The 21,108-nt window shown below is 40.4% G+C and overlaps 2 protein-coding genes across 4 annotated transcripts in view; one reads left to right on the forward strand and one right to left on the reverse strand.

Annotated features, from left to right (window-relative positions):
• FGD6 (FYVE, RhoGEF and PH domain containing 6) overlaps nucleotides 1–8,779 on the reverse strand; it is a 108,175-nt gene extending 99,396 nt beyond the window's left edge. Inside the window, exon 1 of the mRNA XM_060245198.1 lies at nucleotides 8,506–8,779. Within this exon, the coding sequence (XP_060101181.1) occupies nucleotides 8,506–8,518 (13 nt within the window). The 5' untranslated portion in view covers nucleotides 8,519–8,779. The remainder of the gene's footprint in view (nucleotides 1–8,505) is intronic.
• Nucleotides 8,780–8,886: 107 nt separating this feature from the next.
• Nucleotides 8,887–21,108, forward strand: part of VEZT (vezatin, adherens junctions transmembrane protein) — a 42,452-nt gene continuing 30,230 nt past the window's right edge. For 2 of the 3 annotated variants that reach the window (XM_060245199.1, XM_060245200.1), the window contains exons 1-2: nucleotides 8,887–9,041; nucleotides 20,579–20,713. In XM_060245199.1, the coding sequence (XP_060101182.1) occupies nucleotides 9,006–9,041; nucleotides 20,579–20,713 (171 nt within the window). In that variant the 5' untranslated portion in view covers nucleotides 8,887–9,005. The remainder of the gene's footprint in view (nucleotides 9,042–20,578; nucleotides 20,714–21,108) is intronic. The other variant, XM_060245201.1, reaches the window with a different exon arrangement.

Raw genomic sequence — 21,108 nt, forward strand, 5'->3', positions numbered from 1 at the left:
AAAGCAACATAAAACTAGTAGCAACATAAAGGAGCAGTAAAATAATAAAGGCAAAGAACTCTAACTCAGTGATAAGAGTACCTGTTTCACCTGCAGAAGATCCCTGGTATCTCCAGTTAAAAGGATCAAGTAGTAGATAATGTGAAAGATGTTAGCTTGGGACCCAGGACAGACAGTCAGAGCAGAGCAGACCTTGATGGACCAATGCTCTGTTTCAGTACAAGGCAGCTTCATGTTCATGTGTCCAAAACCAACATGTCAGGAGTAAAATTCCATCTATCAGCAAAAATTAGGCAGCAAATAAAACAAACCTGCACTAGGAGATGAATTATATAACTACTGTATGCCTTTTGGATCTAAAATAAGTGTCTGGGAGACCAGAAGTTTGAGGAAAGTTGAGTTTCCTGAGGCAAGGAATTCTAGAGGCTGAAAACTAAAATGAACCTCTGAAGCATGCCCACAAATGTCATTAATACAGTTAATACAGAACACGGAAATAACAGCTGGTTTAAGGTTGCAAGCAAACTCACATGGGTTGGAGACAGCCCCTTGAGCATCATGGCCCTATGCTGTTTAGAGCTTTAAAAGCCAATACTAATTGGCTTAAATTGGTTCCAGTAGCAAATCAGCAACCAATGCAGTAGACATAACACAGGTTAAATATCCTCGAAGAAAACTTCCTGTTAAAAAATGCCTAGCTGCAACACTTTGTGATGAAGTTTCCAAGCATTCCTTAGCGCCAGATAGAGTTTGCTTTAGTAGCCCAGCAAGGGTATCACTAAGGAAAGTTTAACTGTGGCCAGAAGCACCTTCCTAGAAACAGCTATGCAAGATAAAACAGTCTAAATCATAGTCTTGGGCTACTTCTGCAAACCAGCTCTTCAAGCAGCAGAGCTAGATCCCAAATTACCGTCGGACCGCAAACCCTTATCCTTCAAGGAAAGTACATCCCTATTCAAAACAGGCTGTGAATTTAAATCATGGTTCAGCTCTATCTCCAACCAACGGATTGTTAGGATGACATTACTGTTTCCCCACATCCATTTGTTTGCACGCTGCCTCCAATTTAATGCTGCCATCATTTACCCACAATTACATGGAGAAAAAAGGAAGTTCTGTTGCTGACACCGTATCCCCAAAATCCAGATAACCTCTCATAGCGGTTTCTTGTGCTATTTGACATTGATTTATGGAGCTTTGCAGAACCATTCATGAACAGGCAGAGCACCAGTCTTCCAGTACCTTCTTCTGGAATGGAGCACAAGGAAAAACAGGAACCACTACACAGCAATAGTGCCACCAATCCCATCTTAATTAGGCAGTTCAGAAGACTATAAAGATTGATGGAAACAAAAGCTGCAGAGATGCCAGTGTGGTAGAGAATTCTGAAACAATCAAATCCACTGTCTGGACTGATTCCTTATTTCCAAGCTCAATCAATGCTTTGAGAAGAAAACTATTCATGTTAGATGGAAACTAGCTCCCATAGATTGCCAGGAAAGCAACAGGACCTAGCATATAGAGAGAATGGACTGTTCAGTAAGCATCTACCAACCAGTGGTAGGCCTCCAAACTTTACTGGTGGTCAAAGTAGACTTTATCCCATCCGAACAGAACACCGTATCTAACATATGTCACATCTTATAATTGGTGCTGAGTACTGATTGGTACTTGACCAGCCCCATGGCTGCCACTATGGCCATGAATTCCTGAGTTGCTGCAGGCAAGGCAGCCTGGGAATGGATGTTAGTTCACCAGGAACACAAACTAAAACCAGCTTTCAGTTGCCATGTCCCCTCAATCATGCCAGAGTTAAGCATGGTGCAACATTCTGTCTACACTGATGACAATGAGGTTCAACAAGGGATACCATCTGAGACTGCTGCCCTTTGGTCCCTAGCTCTGCATGCCATTCTCTACCTCTGCCAGAGAGGCTAGCATCCATTCTCTCTTCCATTTCCCAAACATCTGTAAAAACAGTAGTACAAAGCACCCACCTGAGAGATTTTTCTTGTGAAAGTTCAGGAACCTCCAGTGAGTGTGCGCAGCTTGCTGTGCTTAAAGACAACTGGAGAAGCAAGGAACACTAGCTGCTCCTGGGTAGGGGATGAGGCAGGAACAGAGCAAGACAGCTAGAGGATGTAACGGTTAGAGTGTCAAATGAAGATCTGGGGGTTTTTTTTTTGGGGGGGGGGGTTGCCATCAAGTCACAGCTGACTTATGCTGACACCTCATTTGCTGAAAACTCACGGAGTTTTCAAAGCAAGAGACATTCAGAGGTGGTTTGCCATTGCCTGCCTCTGCATCACAATCCTGGGTTTCCATCCAAATACTAACCAAGGCCAACTCTGCTTAGCTTCCAAGATCTGATGGGCTATCTAGAACTGTGGTCCCCAACCTTTTTGGCACCAGGGACCGGTTTTGTGGAATACAATTTTTCCACAGAGGCAATGGTTTTGGGATGATACAATTGTGCACTTTATTTTGGTGTGGTGGTTAAGTGTGCACTCTTATCTGTCAGAACCAGGTTTGATTTCCCACTCCTCCACTTGCAGTTGCTGGAATGGTCTTGGGACAGCCATAGGTCTCGCAGCAGTTGTCCTTGAAAGGGCAGCTGCTGTAAGAGCTCTCTCAGTCCCACCCATCTGTCTGTTGTGGGAGAGGAGGATAAAGGAGATTGTGAGCCACTCTGAGATTTGGAGTGAAGGGCAGGTTAAAAATCCAATGTCATCTTATTATTATTACTACATTGTAATATATAATGAAAAAATTATACAACACATGGCCTGGTCGCTAACAGACCATGGACCAATACTAGTCAATGGACCGGGGGTTGAGGACCCCTGATCTAGAAGACCTATTTTCAAATCCCTACTCTGCCATGGATCCTTTATTTATCTCATTAGACATAACCTGTTCTCCCCCGTGAGCGGGCTCAGAGCAAGTAACATCATAATAAAAAGCAATGTACAATCTAAAACATTTACAGTTCTTTATACAATAAAAACAGTAAAACAATAAATTACAATTTAAAACACAACTAATAGATGGCGTAAAATCTCAGAGGAAGTAAGTATCTAAAAACTGTCTGGTATGATGAAAATGGGGGGAGAAGGAAGGAGGTCAATCAAGATGGAAAATGGTTGCTGCCTGGCAGAACAACTCTGTCTTACAGGCCCTGCAGAACTGCTTTAGATCCCACAGGGCCTGGATCTCACCCAGAAGAGTGTTCCACCAGGCTGGAGCTAGGGCCAAACAAGCCCTGGCTTTGGTCGGGAATTGCTGGATGCTCTTGGGGCCAGGGATCACCAGAAGGTTTTTGTCACTTGAGACTAGTGCTCTTTGAGGGGTATACCAGGAGAGGCGGTCCTGAAGATGTGCTGTCTCCAGATCATTTAAAGCTTAGCTCCAAGACTCTGAACCTGATCCAGTACTCGATCTGGGGGCAGTGCAACTTGCCCAGCACTGGCTGAATATGAACTCTAAAGGACATTCCCATAAGAACATGCACAGCTGGATTCTGGACCAGCTGAAATTTCTGGGTCAGTCTCCAGGAAGCCCTATGTAGAGTGAGTTGCAGTAGTCTAACCTGAACGTGACCAATGCATGGATCACTGTGGCTAAGTCAAGGGGAGACAGGAAGGGAACCAACTCTTTAACCTGACACAGATGATAAAATGCCAGTTTAACCACATTTGTGACCTGGGCCTTCTCTGAAAGGGAGGCATCCAGAATCACACCCAGGGTCTTGACAGCCAGTGAAGGTGTTAATGGCACTCCTGCATAAACCAGGTGCTGGCATCCCAGCCCTGCATCCCCTTGGCCCAACCACAGGACCTCAGTCTTCGGTGAATTTCAGCCAGCTCTGTTTTAGCCAACCACAGCCTCCAATCCTTTGGCCAAACTATTCGGGGTGACATTTGGCCAGTCACCTATCAACAGATATAGCTGGGTGTCATCAGCATACTGGTGACACCCAAGTCCAAAGTTCCACACCAGCTGGGTGAGGGGGTGCACAGAGACATTAAATAACACTGAGGAGAGGACTGCTGCATGATCTTGTGCCAGTCATATATTCTCAGTCTAACCTACCTCACCAAGTGGGAGGATAAAATGTGGAAGAGAATGATGTAGGCTACTTTGGGTCACTACTGGGGAGAAAAGCAAGGTATAAATGCATAAACAAAAGAGACGGAAGTATCAAAGGCCAAGAAGGCTGCTGACCCTGCAAATCTGCCACCTGACTCTACCACCTCACTTTATTATAGAGACAGCTTTAATGATAACCAGAGTTAATGCTAGTCAGGGTTAGCTTTTAATAACAGTTTGCAACAAAGGTATGTAAGTGGCTTGCAAACCTTGTGTCAACTGTATTTGCGCTAAGGAGCATTGTAACAGTATTAGTGGGCATACAACATATTGTCAAGAATTAAAGTATAAATGAAGAAGATTTTTTTTTATTTATATCCCGTCCTATACTCTGAATCTCAGAGTCTCAGAGCGGTCACAATCTCCTCTACCTCCCCCCCCCCACAACAAACACCCTGTGAGGTAGGTGGGGCTGAGTGCTTTTACAGCAGCTGCCCTTTCAAGGACAGCTTCTATGAAAGCTATAGCTGACCTAAGGCCATCTCAGAAGATGCAAGTGGAGGAGTGGGGAATCAAACCCGGTTCTCCCAGATAAAAGTCCGCGCACTTAACCACTACACCAAACTGGCTCTCAGTTTGCTTTAAAGAACAATAATTTTGCTCTTAGTAACCTGCCAATTAAAAACACAATTCAAGTAGCACAGAAACTTAACCAGTTGAACACTTATTCTATAAAAATATTTCCATAAAATTTATTCTATAAAAATGTTATATTCTATAAAGATATATCCATGGCCAACTATTAATGACTGCAGTTTTCACAACTGTGTGTTTTGGGATTCCCCCCCCCCCAACTACTGTTAATTGTATCCTGCCCTTACAGAAACCTCCTATGGTTTAAAATGTTTGTTTCAGTTTCAATGAAGATTGCCATTAGTCCAATAGATGGGCAGACAACAATATGGACAGTGTGTCTCTAAGATTAAAAAACATAACCATGCAAATTTCTAATTTTAAACCCAGAATTTACTAAATACAGCTGAAGTGAATTACAATGCAATTCCAAACATGTATAATATTTCTACACTAAGTGATTTTCAGTTAATTTAAAAGGGTGCAGGATTGCACCATTAATGACAGAAAAGTCCTTATATTTTATGCTTTCTCTTATTAAGTAACAGATATGCAATCTTGAGTAAGACTAAGGATATTTCTGAAAAGAAATATCAGTCAAAATAGTAGTTAAGGCTACATAATACAATAAAAGCCATAAAGTATTTACTTTGCACTAAAGCACAGTACTTAGGGCTACTTTCCACACAAGAGGGGACCATTCTCAAAAGCAAGCTTAAATTTTTACAGTTCTGCTCACCACCTCCCCCAAAACAAATCCAGGCTTCTGCTGTGTACTACAAGAACTAAATGGCAGTTTACAAAGTCCAGAAGCTCAGTCCAATGGTAAAACTATGTGTCACCAAAAGGACAACAGATAAGACCTGGTACTTAGGATTCATTTTTGCAAAAACCAAGTCAACAGGTTATTTAAAATACCATCACACATGATAACACTGAAAACAGATAACCTCACAGGGGGATGTGTGATGTGAAGGACAAAACATATGGCGGAGTAAAAAAAAGACAGCTGGAGTTGTACCTCCCTGATTCCCTTAGATATATGGTTTTTTATGTCAACCAGAGTGTTAGATTGCTTCTGGCCTCATGACTTTTCCCCATATTGTTCCTGGAATGTGTAATTTTTTTGCTCAGCTATACAACATGACAGCAACATTAACCCCTTCCCCCAATCTGGATAAAAATATATATATACTGCAGGGTGGTATGGAAACAGTGGCAAACAACTCTCTTAACATGTAAAGAAATTGTTCAGACTGTTCCAGACATTTCCAGCATAAAGTCTACACTGTAAATACCTGCTGTGCATCACAGAATGTAACTTCGAACTAAGCCTGCCTTCTTCTACATAGCCATGTCTTCGGTTCAGCATCATGTTTACTTCATGGCCATGCCAGCGTCATGTGCTGTAAACTACCCTAAGGGTCAGTGAGAAAGGCAGACTGCAAATGCAGTAGACAGACAGACAGATCCTAGGAATTAACATCCATCTTCAATAATACTTAGCATTTACATGGATTTAAATTAACAAAGAATAATGAATATTTATATATTGAGGAAGTTTTCCACTTCACTAATGGCAATTTGATATTGTAGATTATGTTTCTCAGTCATTCAAGCTGTTGCCAGAAAACAGGAAATCACTAAAATTGACACCTTTTTTTGGCCAGTCTGCTGGAGTAGCCTGAATGCATTAACTGATTCTCTCATACAAATACAGATGTGTGGCATAATTTTTGTCTGGCTGAAATCATAAGTGCAATTGTATGGACACTACAGTGAAGTCAATGCAGCCTTGAACCAAGTAAAATGTTTTCAGGATAATCAGGGTGCCATTTAGTTACTTGCAATTCTGTACAGTGTAATGCAAAATCTGACCATGAGAAATCGCTCAGAATGAAAGTCATCAAGATAAAAGCATATTAACAAAAGTAAACCTCATATAATTGACTGGACTAATAAAGAACTGGGTTTTCACAGATAGATGCAAACAGCACTATTCAAAAACACCGCATATTCAGCACAGTATATTATAATCTGAAACTAAACTAACTTTGTTGTCCCTGATTTAGGATCTCTCTCTGAGTTCACACACAGACCAATTCCACACTAGATCTTTAATCCTATTTTAGCCCTGTCCCCAAACTGACATTCCACACTAGAATCACAGAAACCAACTCTATGATTCTATGATTTTTGTACAGAATGTCAGCTTGGGGACAGGGTTAAACCAGGATTAAAGGTCTAGTGCGGAATTGGTCAGTTCACATAGTAAAAATCCAGTTGGAAAGTGGACTGAAAGTGCATTATTTAGTGTGTGTGATTGCAGCCTGTAATTAAAACAATAGATCTCATCTTTTTTTAAGTTGCCACAAGATAGTGCCAAACTTTAGGAAAAGCATGCCAAAAAGGTAAGAACCCAAACAAGAAAACGTTTATTGTGAAAAATTCTAAATCATTCTCTGCTGCCAATTTTACATAAAAACTAAAAGTCCATCTTCCCAGAAGCACTTCAAGAATATTAAAACTGAATCAATTTAAATCCAAAGAAAGCCTTCCGCAGAATACCCCAACTACTCTCTCACAGCACAGCTGGCATCATGAGGCCTTTGATTTCACATTCTACTTTGCCTAACAGTTAGTAGTGACTCCACTCCCTCTGATTCTCCTTTTTATTGTATCTTCCTTTAAATCATTCCCTGTTTGTAACATCCTCCCACTCCCTTCCTCATCTTTCTATTGAGCATATATTTAACGGATATACACTTTGCTGCATCTTTTGAAGTAAGCACTGAATCACAAAAGCTTATGCTGGAATAAATTTTGCTAGCCTCCTGCTTTATAATGCATTCTGTTTAAATTAAAAGTCCACTACATATTCTTTCAACAACAAATGTGAATACAATAAAAATAGCTACCTTGCCTATTTGTGAGCTTCTAGTTTTCTGCACTTTATAAAGCAAACAAAGTTCACAGTAATATTAATTACTAGAAGCAGAACATAAATGTACAAATAACACACAAAATACACTTCTTGCCCCAAGGAACAAAAAAGATCCTCAATTGAGTCCATCATCACTTTACAGGTATCATCCTATGCCATGGGACGCCCACTACACTGCTGTTTAATTTTTTAAAAAAGGAAGGAAAGGAGAGAGAATTCCCACCCACCCCCCTTCATTCTTAGAAAAAGCAGTGTAGGAGTAGGTTCGAATTCCATCCAGATCAGGCAGGAAACCGGGGGCTTTGTTTACTACCTTACTTTACTTCGCTACCCCAGAAGCGCACACGCACGGCAAGAGCTCTTCGTTTCACCCTCTAACTAGATTCTGCGAAGGAGGGAGGGGGGAGAAAGCTCTCAAAAACGCCGTCTCTGCGGACAAGAAACTTGGGGGGGGGGGGGGGGGGACTGAAGAGACTTCGGGGTACTCGAAAAAACCCGGAGGAGATTTGTCTCGCCCACTTATGTGCTGGGAGGGGCGGGGGAGAGAGAAAAGTTTACACTAGAGCAGAAGCAGCAAGAGACAGAGCTCTGAACAAGGCGAGCAGAGGGAGATCCCTCGAAGGAAGGAAGACCCCAAATCAAACTCTCTCCTCGAGGCTTTAAAGAAAAAGAGACAATAAATTAAGAGCGGGGAGGAAAAGAAGCCATTTCCTTCTATTGTGTATTCAGCTGGCTGGGGCTGAACTGCCCCGTCCTGTTGTTACACCTTAAACCAGCTGCATTTACAGAAAGGCAGGAGAAAAAAGGAAAGTTCCCAGCAACTTCCCTTGGGCACTCACCGGCTGAATTCATGGTACCTCCCTCCCATGCGGCTTTTCTTCCTGGCGGCCCTCTTTTCTTTTAAGGCATGGAAGCTCCTCTCAGGTTTGCTGCCGAAAAGCGCAGCTTGCGCCTTCGGCTCCTATGTAACATTCCCGTAGCTCAGAGCGCGACCGACTGGGCTGATCGAGCCAAAACAGCCAGGAGCGCTAGTCAAAGCCCGGCGAACCCAGCCAGCTGCGCCACAGAGTCCCCTACAGGCCGAGAGCCTCAAGCACAGACCAAAAGAAAGACGCTCAGGGCCTCTGACTTCCCTCCCGCATGTTCCCCGACGAACCTCCAATCAGAATTGAACTGTCCACTCCGCCTACTTGCCCCGCCTTCTTTCGCAAGGAGGCTTCTGGGAGTAGTAGTTTTCATGTGTTGGCGGTTGGGCCGTACGGAGAGCTTATAGCGCGGGGGCTCGGCAGACTCGGTTTCCCAGAGTGCTTGAAGAGAGTGGCACGGATGGCGGAGAAGGATGACACCGGAGTTTGACGACGAAGTGGTTTTTGAGGTGGGTATGGGAGGGAAGGGGTTTGGGCAATGCTTATTTTAGCTTGCTTTTTTTGCTCATAGCTTCAGGCGACAAAACTGGGTGGGGCGGTCGGTATGCTGACCAGGTGGCGCTGCGGTGAGGGCCGCGGGGGCAGCGTGTGTATGAATGAGATAGAGGGGGTGGCCCCTACAGAGAGGTAAGTCTGAGACGTCCCAGGCTTGAAATCTCATTCCCTCGGAGAGTGGGGTCCTGGTGTTAGTGGGGAAGGTAAAAAGTGAAACAAAAGAACTCGCTGGAAGGAGGGAAAGGAGCTGATGGAGGAAATTTTTCGTAGTTCTCTTCTAGTTTAAATTAAACAATCCTTTGTGGCACTGACAAAGAACACAGGTTTAACTCTCAAGGGTCTAACCCTTGATGTTGGTGTGGAAGGAATTGAGGGCTGGCCTGGTCCGTTAGAATTTAGAAAAATAAAATCCTGAAACAACAGCAATGTAATACTTTAGGGTCTATTAAAGTGCAAATCAAGAGACCGTGTTTCAAGGTCCCCAAAGCTCTTTTTCAAGTTGGATGTTCAGTTTTTAAAAGGGGAGGGGGGAGATCTTTCAAGTCATAATATGGAAGTCTCATAACCTGTAGGCTTCTTTTAACAGTTATATATCTAGCCTGGAAAACAGTTACAGGGAATTCAAAATCTTGCTTGCTACTTCGTGATTTTTCGTTGGGCATAATAAAGGCTATCACACCACTGTTAAGTGTGAATTATGAAAACTATTGTCTGCATCTCTTTTTGGAGAGGCACTTTTTCTGATTTGTGACAGACCTTTTTTAAAGTTGCTGCCTGCATAAATTTAGCCACATACAAAAATGGAAAAAACTGGACTCCAGTGAAAATAGTTTTCATGGTGCTTTTTTGTTTTTGTTTTATGTATTTGTTTTAAGTCCCCCTGGGTTCTCCTTTCCCATACAGAATCTGTTGCCATATTTTCAGGCAGATTGTTAAAATAGTTGCAATCATAAAACAAGTTTTTTAAAAAAAAATTGAGTAGAGTCTCTGAAATGTATGAAAGTGTCTTTTCTTGCATGTTGATACAGTCAGTTGCCAATTGTAAACAGAAAGTGTATATTTTTAAGGTATGAGGGTCTTGCAGCAATGTTATAATGGATAAATAGTCCTTACTCTTTCAGGCTTTAAAACATTCAAAAGTTAATCTGTCACATGGTCAGATTTCTTGCAAGGATACTCAAAATGTATGGTGTTTTTTAAAATGGGTGTTTATTTAGGAACATACACGTTGAACATAGGGGAACTGGTAGGCACTAAGGCAGTGTCAGCCCCTAAAACCGACTAAACAAAAATATGCTACATGAATTGCTTGTCCCCATACCCATGCTGAAATATTTTTGCATGTACCGGTAACTAAAAATGAATGGAAATGATGAATTAACATGAATTATTTAAAGCACTGTCTTTGGACAAGCAAAATAATTTCAAGGACTGAGCATTATTTCCTAGTATAAGGCAATTCCTTAATGGCCTTGAGAGATGGTGTACTCCAGTTGCTTCAGGTGAGAACCAAGAAAATACTTTGGTAACTCTAAAGAAAGCTGGTGAAGGAATAGGTATTTTTTTTAAACTTGCAAAACTGAACTAGGGAAGGTCCAAGGCTATGCTGCTAGTTTTAGGGGCCTAAGTACTGAATTAAAGGGAAGTTGTATACAAATGACTAAACAAAACCCACACAAAGTCAGTCATCAATAGCTGGCACTCCTTGGAGCGGTAAGGAACGCCAGCTATTGATGACTTGACTTTGTGTGAATTGCGGAGTGATGTGACTCACTGTATGAGTCCCTATAACACGCTTGCGCCTGAGGAAGCATTCAAGAAACAGATATCCAACCAGTGTACTGTCGCGCTGAACTTGGGGACTTGGAAGTGATGTATAATCCACCCGGACTTCAAGACGAACTGTATATGCACCCTTAATGAGCTGTATGAAATGTTGGAAGCTGAGGCTCCATGTACAGTGCTCAATTGAAGGTGTCAGTGAGTCATATGTGAAACAAATTTCATGATATCAAGTGCTAATGAACATACATATTTTGTAATATTTGCAGTGTTTTGTGGTTGTTTTGCTGACAGGTTTTTGTTTAGTCATTTGTGTACAACTTCCCTTTAATTCAGTACTTAGGCCCCTAAAACTAGCAGCATAGCCTTGGACCTTCCCTAGTTCTGTTTTGCAAGTTTTACAAAAATACCTATTCCTTCACCAGCTTTCTTTAGAGTTACCAAAGTATTTTCTTGGTTCTCACCTGAAGCAACTGGAGCACACCACCTCTCAAGGCCATTAAGTAATTGCCTTATACTAGGAAATAATGCTCAGTCCCTGAAATTATTTTGCTTGTCCAAAGACAGTGCTTTAAAGAATCCATGTTAATTCATCATTTCCATTCATTTTTAGTTATATGCAAAAATATTTCAGCATGGGTATGGAGACAAGCAATTCATGTAGCATATTACATTGGTCATAGTATAGGAATAACTTGGTGCTATGAGATGTCCTATAGTAAGAAACCATAGGAGAACTTCAACAATTTTATCATGGTGTTCAGTCTGTTTTTCATGAGAAAATTTTTAACTGCATTTAACATTCTTATAGAAGCTACCAGAAGACCCAGGTTTGAATCCCCATTACACCATGGGAACTTGCTGGGTGATCTTGGGCCAGTTGTACCCTGTCAGCCTTACATACCTCATAGAATTCTTGTGAAGACAAAATAGAAGAGAGGAGACGGATGTAAACTGCTTTGGATCCTGACTGGGAGGAAAGATGTGTTTATAAATTAAGTAAACAAATAAATAAATTCTGGTTTGGTTGGTGCCTGAGGGGAGCTGTCTTGGTACTTTGAATTTAATGATGGAGGAAAATATATTAATCTAATAACAGTTTCATTATTTTAATAACTCAGTCCTTTGCTGTAGCCAAAATGTCCCCTGTGCATTTCTACTTGTTATCATGCAAGCTAGCTGGTATCTTATCCTCTGGCCTGCCTAGTTGTCATGATATCATTTACTATGTGTGGTACTTTTGGCCCCATGACATCTCAGTGCAAAATAAAATTTATACATTACTCCTGGTCATTGCTTCTAGGAGTTAGTATGTGTGTCACCTTCTCACATTGCACCTAATTTTCTCTGATGTGGGATTTGTCTTGGGCTTTCTGCAATTCAGTTCTATGCTGCTGTGCAAGGAGCAATCCTTCTGACTCTACTTCTGTCATAAGCAGAAGACCGCTCTGTTGCTGTCCTTTGTAGCTCAGATGTTCTTTGATATCCATGGGCCAAAATTCAGGTTGAAAGTGGATTTATGTAACCAAAGTGAAAATATATTTTAATGTAACAAACATTTGTTCATGCTTGGCATTTATAGCTTTAAAATACAAATAATGGATGGCCAAGGAGTAATACAGTGGAAATATAGTTTTAGCTGGACTTGCTTCTAGATAAATTGAAGTGCTGCTGCTCTTTGGAACTTAAAATCTACAGTTATGTGTTGGGATTAGCAAATTTGCAGCACTGCAGTAATTATAGAGTTAACTTTGTTTTTGTTAGTCAATAGGAAGTCGCATGTGTATCCTTTTTATAGTTAAAATCAATAAAAATTATAAAAACCGGGAAGTCGCATGTGTTTACTGTAACCTATCTGTTAGCTAAAGAGAAAGCCTGGGAATGTCTGTAGGAGGTCTTAGTTAAATCAGCTGGAATTGACTGTTGTGATTTGAAATCAAATTTGCTATTCTGCATTTTATGGTTCCTCTTCCTCCCTTTGTCTAAGTTTGGGGAAGAGAACAGATTCCTAGTTTTGTTCTCTAACTGTAAAAATGTAGAAGTTAGTGTCTGTTATTTTCTTCCCAGTTTTATCCTTCCCTTGTAGTTCTAAGTAAAGCAATCATATTCTTTTAAACACACAAGTTTTCTGCATATTCTTTGCTGCGCTGCTAATTTCAGACTCTGCTAAATAATATTTTTCTCTAAGAATAGCCAATGTTACGAGTATATAATATGCAAAGAACAATTTGTGTTACTTTAGATTTAAGTCATTGGCTCTGTTCAGACTTCACAGCCAAACTATAGTTAAGAATATGTTATGGGCCCATATGTTTTTTCTTTCAAACTAGATTTTGATTGGGCCATAGTCTGCCCAGGTTAGATTTTTTGGCAGACTGAGATTACTACCCACATCAGTAAGCGGAATGAAAATCTGCAAGAGGGAAAAGTAAGTGTGAGCTCAGTGCACATAGACAAACTAAGGTATGACACTGGCATATGAAATGGGTCTGTATCTAAATGCTGGTCCATAATATTATAATTGACAGAAGTCCACTAAAGTATAAGTAATACTGTCTTGAAATTACTGCAAGATTACAATTTTTTTTAATTTTTATAAATTACTATATAAAGTAAATAGATATATAGTACTGGCATACTTGATTTTTTTTCTATATAGTATTGTCAGTGTTCTGGAAGTCAGATTGCGTTAAATTCCATAATGGGATTTGTTCATTGGTAAGTGAATATTTATGCCCTTTTGCTATGAAATTGCTATGATTTTGTAGCAAAAATGCACATTTCAACATATGAGCAAATCCTTTCTAAAGCTGCATAATCATAAGCTTCAGTTTATAGCAATTTTTATGGTGCTATTTTTGTGAAAGGTTCTCATTAGATTTAAGCATTCTTCACTGCAGCCACAACCTTTTATTTGCTATCATTTATTAATGAAGCATGTGCTGTTACTAGAAGCATTGAGTAACATTTTTTAAAGTTATTCATTGAATATATATTAGAGGTAATGGAAACATTCAGAAGTAAACAGGATACCCGAGCCACTAGAATGAAACACATTTCACAAAACTGTCAGTGTTGTATTTCACCATTTCCTTTTGTTGAAGGATTCCCTGAAGTGGTTCCACATGAACCATTTAATTTGGAATTGCCATTCATTCATTCATTTGTTTTCGTTAAGAATCCAGATGACATTATTGACAGCATTGCATTCCAGGGATTTCTGTGATGTCATCTTGTAGTACTTATTAAAATAAATGCAGCTGTAGTACTGGGCTACATGTTATGTTTATTCCATTAAAAGTAGTCTTCAACAAGCCACATTTTGATTAGTGAGAATTCTGAATCTTTACCAGAGACAAGCAGAGAGGTGATTGGAAAGGATCTTGGGCAGGGGCACCAAAAAAACAGAGCCACTGGCCGTCTTTCTTTTACTGTTTCCTTATTTTCTCTCTCCTTTATGACTAGCTGTCCCTGTGCTTCCCCTCCCAAATTTGAGGGACAAACAAGAAACAAAGGTGAACAGGAAAGTGACTCCTGATTCCTTGTGTGTTTGCCTGTTGTCCTTTCCATTCCTGTCTACCTGTCTCCAGAGGAGCTTCAGAATAATCACTTCAGTATCTTTCAGTATATATCTGTTGTTGAAGTGATGAATGCCAGGCGTGAGCAAGTGGTAGTCAAATATTCCCTGTTTGCATTCCATAAGAGTAAGCCCCTTCAAAGAAATTTTATGCCTAATGAGAGTATATGAGTAGGTGTATGAGAAATTTCAGAGCTGCAAAGTTTGGAAATTTCAGGTTAGTCTGGAATATATGTCTGTTCTAATGAAATGCTAAGGAATCGTATACTGTATGATTAAATGAAGGAAAAAATTGATAATCAAATAAAATGTCTCTGAAACATCATATTTAGCTTAGGTGGTTTTGTGATCTGGCTGTGAGGAGGTTTTTGAAAGATAGCCCACTTTGACTGCCTTTGAAAACACCATGTTTGGAGTTAAGCACAAAGGGAAACAGGCTAGTTTTGACATTAAGAAAATCACAGGTCATGTATATTTCCAGAACTGCTCCCTTGTACTCATCTGAGATGAGATTTGTGAGTAGTTTACTGGATGATAGATCCAAGTCATCAGCCGTGTGCTTAGAGAGCACACGAAATTTTACGTTTTAAATAAAACTAAGTTGGTCTTAAAGGTGCAACTTAACTCCTATTTTGTTCTATTACTGGATGATAAGCAGGCCAAGATGATTATGAGCCCAGGGAATATGACTAAGACCTTTCAGATCCAGTTGCTTTGAAAGTCTCTTCAAGGGATTTTATGTAATATTGATGCACATTATTTCTTTTAAGGAGTAGCTTCCTAAAAGCCTTTAAGAATTCATCATCTGATTCTCTGTTCCTCCTGTCATACAGTAGCAAGAGAAATTGCAAAGTCCTGCTGAATTACCAGCTGCGTCTGCTGCTGATGCTAAGAAAATGCTATTGTACAAGAACGCAGATGTTGTTTCTCTGCCTGATACAGTATACTTTTAATTTTCTGCTCCAGTCATCCTGGAGAGACAAGTGGAAAAAAATGGGGAGGTGGGAGAAATCATTTCAGATGTGCTGGGGGAGTATCTGAGAGAAAGGTGGAATCACATATTCCAGGAGACAAGGACTGTATTGCCTGTAAGTCTTTGGTTTTTTTAAGCATGTGCTTTGTTTTGGCTTCAGCCTCTGGTTGTTCATATCAACATTCATCATTTCTCAAAGATGAAGTGTTTTAATACCGTAGTTTAAAGTTATTGTTGGGAGTTGTCACTTTTAGTTTACCTGCTTGTAATTGGCAATATTCTGCTTTGGATTAGTTTAAAGCAAGGTATTATGGTATGTTAGATTCATTTTTTTAAAGTTGTACTGTTACATTAATTAATGTAATCAAAAGTTAGATCCACCAATGGTACTGAGGTGAGAAAGGGAGGAAATATGAGAGACCTGATGAAGAACCCTTAGTCATTTCCTTTATAATGTATCAGCAGAAGTTCCTTAGGTGTGGCCTTGATTTTAGAAGCTGCAGTACTGAACTGAGAAACTATTCACATTTTTGTAATAAATAAATTGTATTTAAATCTTCATATTTTTATGTAATTATCTGTTTTGCTGCAGAAAGTGTTGTTTGCTGTTTATCATGTTAAAAGTTTGTTGTGCATCATAGATTTGATTTTTTTTCTGCTGGATAAGGAGCATTTGATCTTTTTAACAGATTAGCCAACTAGACTCCAGTTGATCTGTAACCTGTATAGTTCTGTCCCCAACTTGTGACTCTTTTAATCTGCTAAAAAACATTTCCATGACTCTGCATACTAACCCACTGCCCACTTTCTCTATATTTTGGACTGCTTGCAATTCCATACTTTTGTCTGATGAAGCGTGTTCTAGCACACAAAAGCTTACATTCTGAATTAAACTTTGTTGGTCTTAAAGGTGCTCCTTGACTCTTGCTTTGTTCTAATGTATAGCACTGTGTAACTGCAAATGTGAAAACAAGCCTAGAACTGGGGCTGGAGTGTATGCTGTTACTATCATCAAAAACCTTCATAGTTTTCCCCCCAATTTCCTTTATAATATATCCTCCTTTTTTCACTGTACACTGTGTTGTAATAATAACTGAAATATTAATTATACAACAATCTGTTAAGGTTGTGTGGAGAGATTATGATGTTGACTTCCACGGCTGTATTATGCATGATCTTTAGCTTGGAGGCTTTGATAGAAGGAGAAGAGAATGGGAAGAAAATACTAAAGTTATCCATCCAACAGTTGGTCAAGCTTTCTGAGGGTGTCTCCCCCACCACCAACTTTGGAAGGTTTTATGCCAGCACATATAATACCATATCTTTGGGACACCTCAGATTATGGCTAGGAAAAAAGCCCCTCCCTTCCACAGAGGTCTGAGATGCTTATCCAGTAGGTCAGAAAACTGCTCAGGGATTTTCACCTAGCTGTTATCCCCACTACCAAGCTATAACTGCACAAGACAGGTAGTCAGAGGTCTTAGACCTAAAGCTCCTAACCAAAGCTTTCTATTAGAGCAACTAACCAAAGCTAAAGTGTTTGTTTAGATTTTTTATTTTGAGACTTGTACACACAATAATCTGGTACTGTAAACATTTCTGTTTTCTGTTTCTGCCTGGAAATCTGAAAGGAGGCACCTTGTTGTATTTACATTAGTGACATTCTGTTCTTGCCTTGCTGTCCTTTTAGGACTGCTTGGTTACAATACTGTGCTAGTGGGATGAGTCAGAATTTTCACTTGTACCAACTCCTAAAAGTAGAGTAGCCCTCGTGGGGTCCAGATCTGTCAATCTTGTGTCCCCTTGGGCAATCATATTTTAGCCTCCTTTGCTCATTTTCTTTATGCTAGTTGCATACAGTCCATCAGTCTTCCTACCCCAAGGCCCAACATGAGATTTTGTTCTGGCCCCATTTTGGCCTCTCTGTTTTTCAGCTCTGCTCCTGCATCAAACCTTGTTCTTTTCAGGCATCTGCTTTTCAGCCAACTGTCCATTTTCTTGCCTCATTCAGCCTCCCACCATTATTCTTGGCTAATCTCTCCATCAGTCCCATTTCTTCTTTCTGCCTGCCAGCGGCATTCATCCTGTCTCAGAACTTTAATTTTTTAATATAACCTCTGCTTAGCTTAATATCCTCTTCTGTTCCTTCGTCACCTGTTTCCTTTAGACAGTGCTCACTGTAAGTCTTTTTCAGGCCCTTGTCTGTTCTGCCATGACTTTCATTCTTCTTCTGCCCTGTGAGCTCCAGCTCTGTAGCTTCAGTTTTCCTGAAACCTTTTTCCATCCAGCTTTTCAGGCTGTTCCATACAGATCTTGTTATCCCATGTGGTTCTTTACTCACAGCATTTGTACTGCAAATATTCTGATATCTCCATTTCCTGAAAATTGAAATGTTTGTGAACATTCCACCACATGAGGCTGGCCAGTTGTTCCCTGGAGTTTCACAATAAATTCTGCTGTCTATTACGATTAATCCAATTGTTATAGGTCCAAGTGAAAAGCAATATTCCACCATGGTTCTGCAAATGAAAAGCAATATTCCACTGTGCTGCTGTGAGACCCAGTTCAGTAAGCAGACACAGCATAATTTTTCTTATCCTGCTACTATATTCTCAAGTGGTAGCAAACTATTCTAAAATTACACAAAATAACAGTGTGCAAAACAAACAAATCTCTAAGCATAAATTTGATACTGTGACAAAGCAAAACTGTACACATGCTGGATGCGAGTTGGAGAGCCCTGTGCTATTGGTCGTCTTCTTTGTGGTTTTGTGGAATTGTCCAAACTTCCTATGGCATTGTCCAAACTTGTATGGCATTACAGGCTCCTTAGCCCAAAAGTGTTTCTAGCTGAGCTATCCATACTTTGTCCCAGACCCAGTTTATACTGTGGCCTTAAACTGTTTTAGTAGTGATTTTCTTAACCCAGGAACCTTTGAAATGGCACTTTGAAAGAATTTTCAGCACTTTCACCAAGCTACTGCCAGATCGGACTGCACAAATATGCCCTTACCTTGTCATTGGTAAATGTAGTTGTAAATCTGATGAGAGTCCCTGCCCCACTCACAGACAGACTTCTATTGCTTTCCAGGCCTCAGAGAAGCCTCAGTTTGGAGCTGAGATTGAAGGGCATTTCCTTTGGATTTTGAAAAAAAATAGATAGTGAAGAAGTTCTTCTCACTTCATTTACAGCAAATCTCTAGCCACCACCTGGAAGTTGGCAATCCTGTTTGTTAGAAAATCCAGACAAACAGAAAAACCAGCTGATTGATATGTTCTGGCTGCCACAAAAGACACAGAAGTAGGGCTAAAAGATCCAGTTGGTAAACCGACAAGCTAGGTAGTTTGGAAGCCACACAAAAATCTGTGTTTGCGACATCCAAACCTTAAGAGAATTCTGTTTGTTAGGCATTATTGACCTCCTGCTGGACACTTAGTTGGGCTATTACTGGGTAGATAAGATCAAGCAGAGAGGCCATGCAGAGGTCAGGGATACCTGTAATAGGGGGTGAGGAGATACAGCAGTGGTACTGTTCTATTAAAGGGAATTCCATTAAAGGGAATGGAAGGAGCCAGAAATATAGTGATGCTTGGACTTCTTCCCACTTACGTCACATCCTAAGAAATGCTGGTTGTAGGGCTATGGACATATACCCTTCTTTGACACTGCTATTGTACAATGCCAGGTCTATCAATAATAAGATCTCGCAGAACAAAATGTGGACCTGGCTTGTGTGACTGAGACCTGGGTGAGGGCGGCACGACTGTTGCCCTGAACCACCCAATTATTTGGCCTCCCTACACAGAAGTTGCCCTGACTATCTGCCCCATGTGGAGTTTTGATATGTTATGAATGGTCTACTACCACCACCTGTCCAGTTTATGGGGGGATTTTGAATTTTTTCTGTTTTGAATTTCTTCTATCCTTGTTGCAATCTTTTAATTGTTCAGCTGTTTTATCTGCTTTTAATGATGACATACAAACTGGTTTTTAATGTTGTGCAGTTTGATGTTACCCACCCTGAGCCCATTTTGGGAAGGGCAGGATATTAATTACTTAAATAAATAAGGGAGAAGGGGATAGTCTACTAAGTGAGATACCACACTGGATTTAATTTTTTTTAAATAAAGCACAGTTTCTAAGAGATTGAGCTACAAAGCAGAAAGTTCCAGGTTCAAAGCATCTCTGCCATGAAATCAGCAGATGGCCTTACCCCCCCCCCACCCCCAGCCTCAGACAAGGCCATGTTAAACATGACATTTAAATACATAAATATGTCCACTGTGGATTGGATTGTCAAGGCAGACCTTGTTTTGTGTAAACCACTTCAAAAGCTTTTTTGAGTCATAGATTTCGGGGAGAGTGTTATTTCCTTGCTTCCAGACATCCTCTGGGTGATATTTAATACACAGAAGATCAGAAAGAATCAGAGAGCTGAGCTCCGATATGTCCATGCAGAGTGCTCTGCGAACTTGAAGGAGTTTTCTGAACAGTGCAGCAGAAGCTTAATTGGTTCTTTCTAACTGGAATAAGCTGAGACTTTCTCCTCTATAGTGAAACAAGGGTATCAGAAGTTTGCTTGTGTTGGAGTTGGAATCCCTTTAACTATCCTAAATCATGCTTTTGTTAAAGACATACGTCTAGCCATTAAGTTTTATTTATTAAATCAGAAAAAAATTTGGACCACCCTCCCGCTCAGGGTGGTGTACATCAGGAAAAAATCTTACATAAATAATAAAACATTACAATAATAAAAACACAACAATAAATTAACAGTCAGATGCTGCTGAAACTGCCAGAGTATGCCACTGTCTTGGCGAGAGGGGAAGCAGGAGTAGTGACAGCCAGATTGAAAATCGTCACTATTGCTGATGTGGTTTCTTGACATTATTTTCTAATAAATACAGGAAACATTTATGTGCACATAGAGTTGAATTCAGGAAGGCTTTCCAGTAGGGAAAGGGAAAGAGTGATCACTTTTGACCTATCAGAAAGGCTATGACGAGGAAGACTGTAGGACCTGCATGAACAAAAACCTAGGAGGAATGGGGACAGTAGTAAGGAGGAGAACTGAGGTGAGATTAAGTAGAAAAAATAACTGGATCCAACCAGACATTTTAAAAAGAGCCTATTAACTGTTTGCTTGTTTATTTTTTAGAATTCACCACTTTATCAATACCTACAGGACTTGGGACACACTGACTTTGAAATATGTTCACCATTGCTGCAAAAACCAGAAGAATGTTCATCCGAAGAGGAGCAAAAAGAGCTGGATACGAGTGCTATTTTCAGGGTAAGCACTGAGTTTTGCAATTCAGATGCTGTATAATCTCTCAGTTTAAAAATTCACCACTCTCCCATTTCTTCATGTATATGTCATTTTGTTGAAAAATAGGTGGTGGAGTTCATCCAAAAATTGTTATGCAGCTGCACCTACTATTCAGTGAACAAGGTAGGTAGGTGGGAAGGAAAAAGGGGAACCCCCCCCGAAAGGTTCAGGAGCTGTGCTCCTGTGAGCTCCTGCTGAATTCAAGGCCTGGTCAGTAGCATTACTTTCATAGTGGCACACTAAATGGCAACTGTGGAGGAGCAGTCCTACTTTTGGGCCCTTAATAGCAGGTGTCCAAAATTCTAGCTCTTGAGGACAACTAAAATGAGGTGATGGGTGGGACTTCCTATTTCATGCTG

This window comes from Heteronotia binoei, chromosome 8 (assembly GCF_032191835.1).
Source record: "Heteronotia binoei isolate CCM8104 ecotype False Entrance Well chromosome 8, APGP_CSIRO_Hbin_v1, whole genome shotgun sequence".
NCBI classification, from domain to species: Eukaryota; Metazoa; Chordata; class Lepidosauria; order Squamata; family Gekkonidae; genus Heteronotia; species Heteronotia binoei.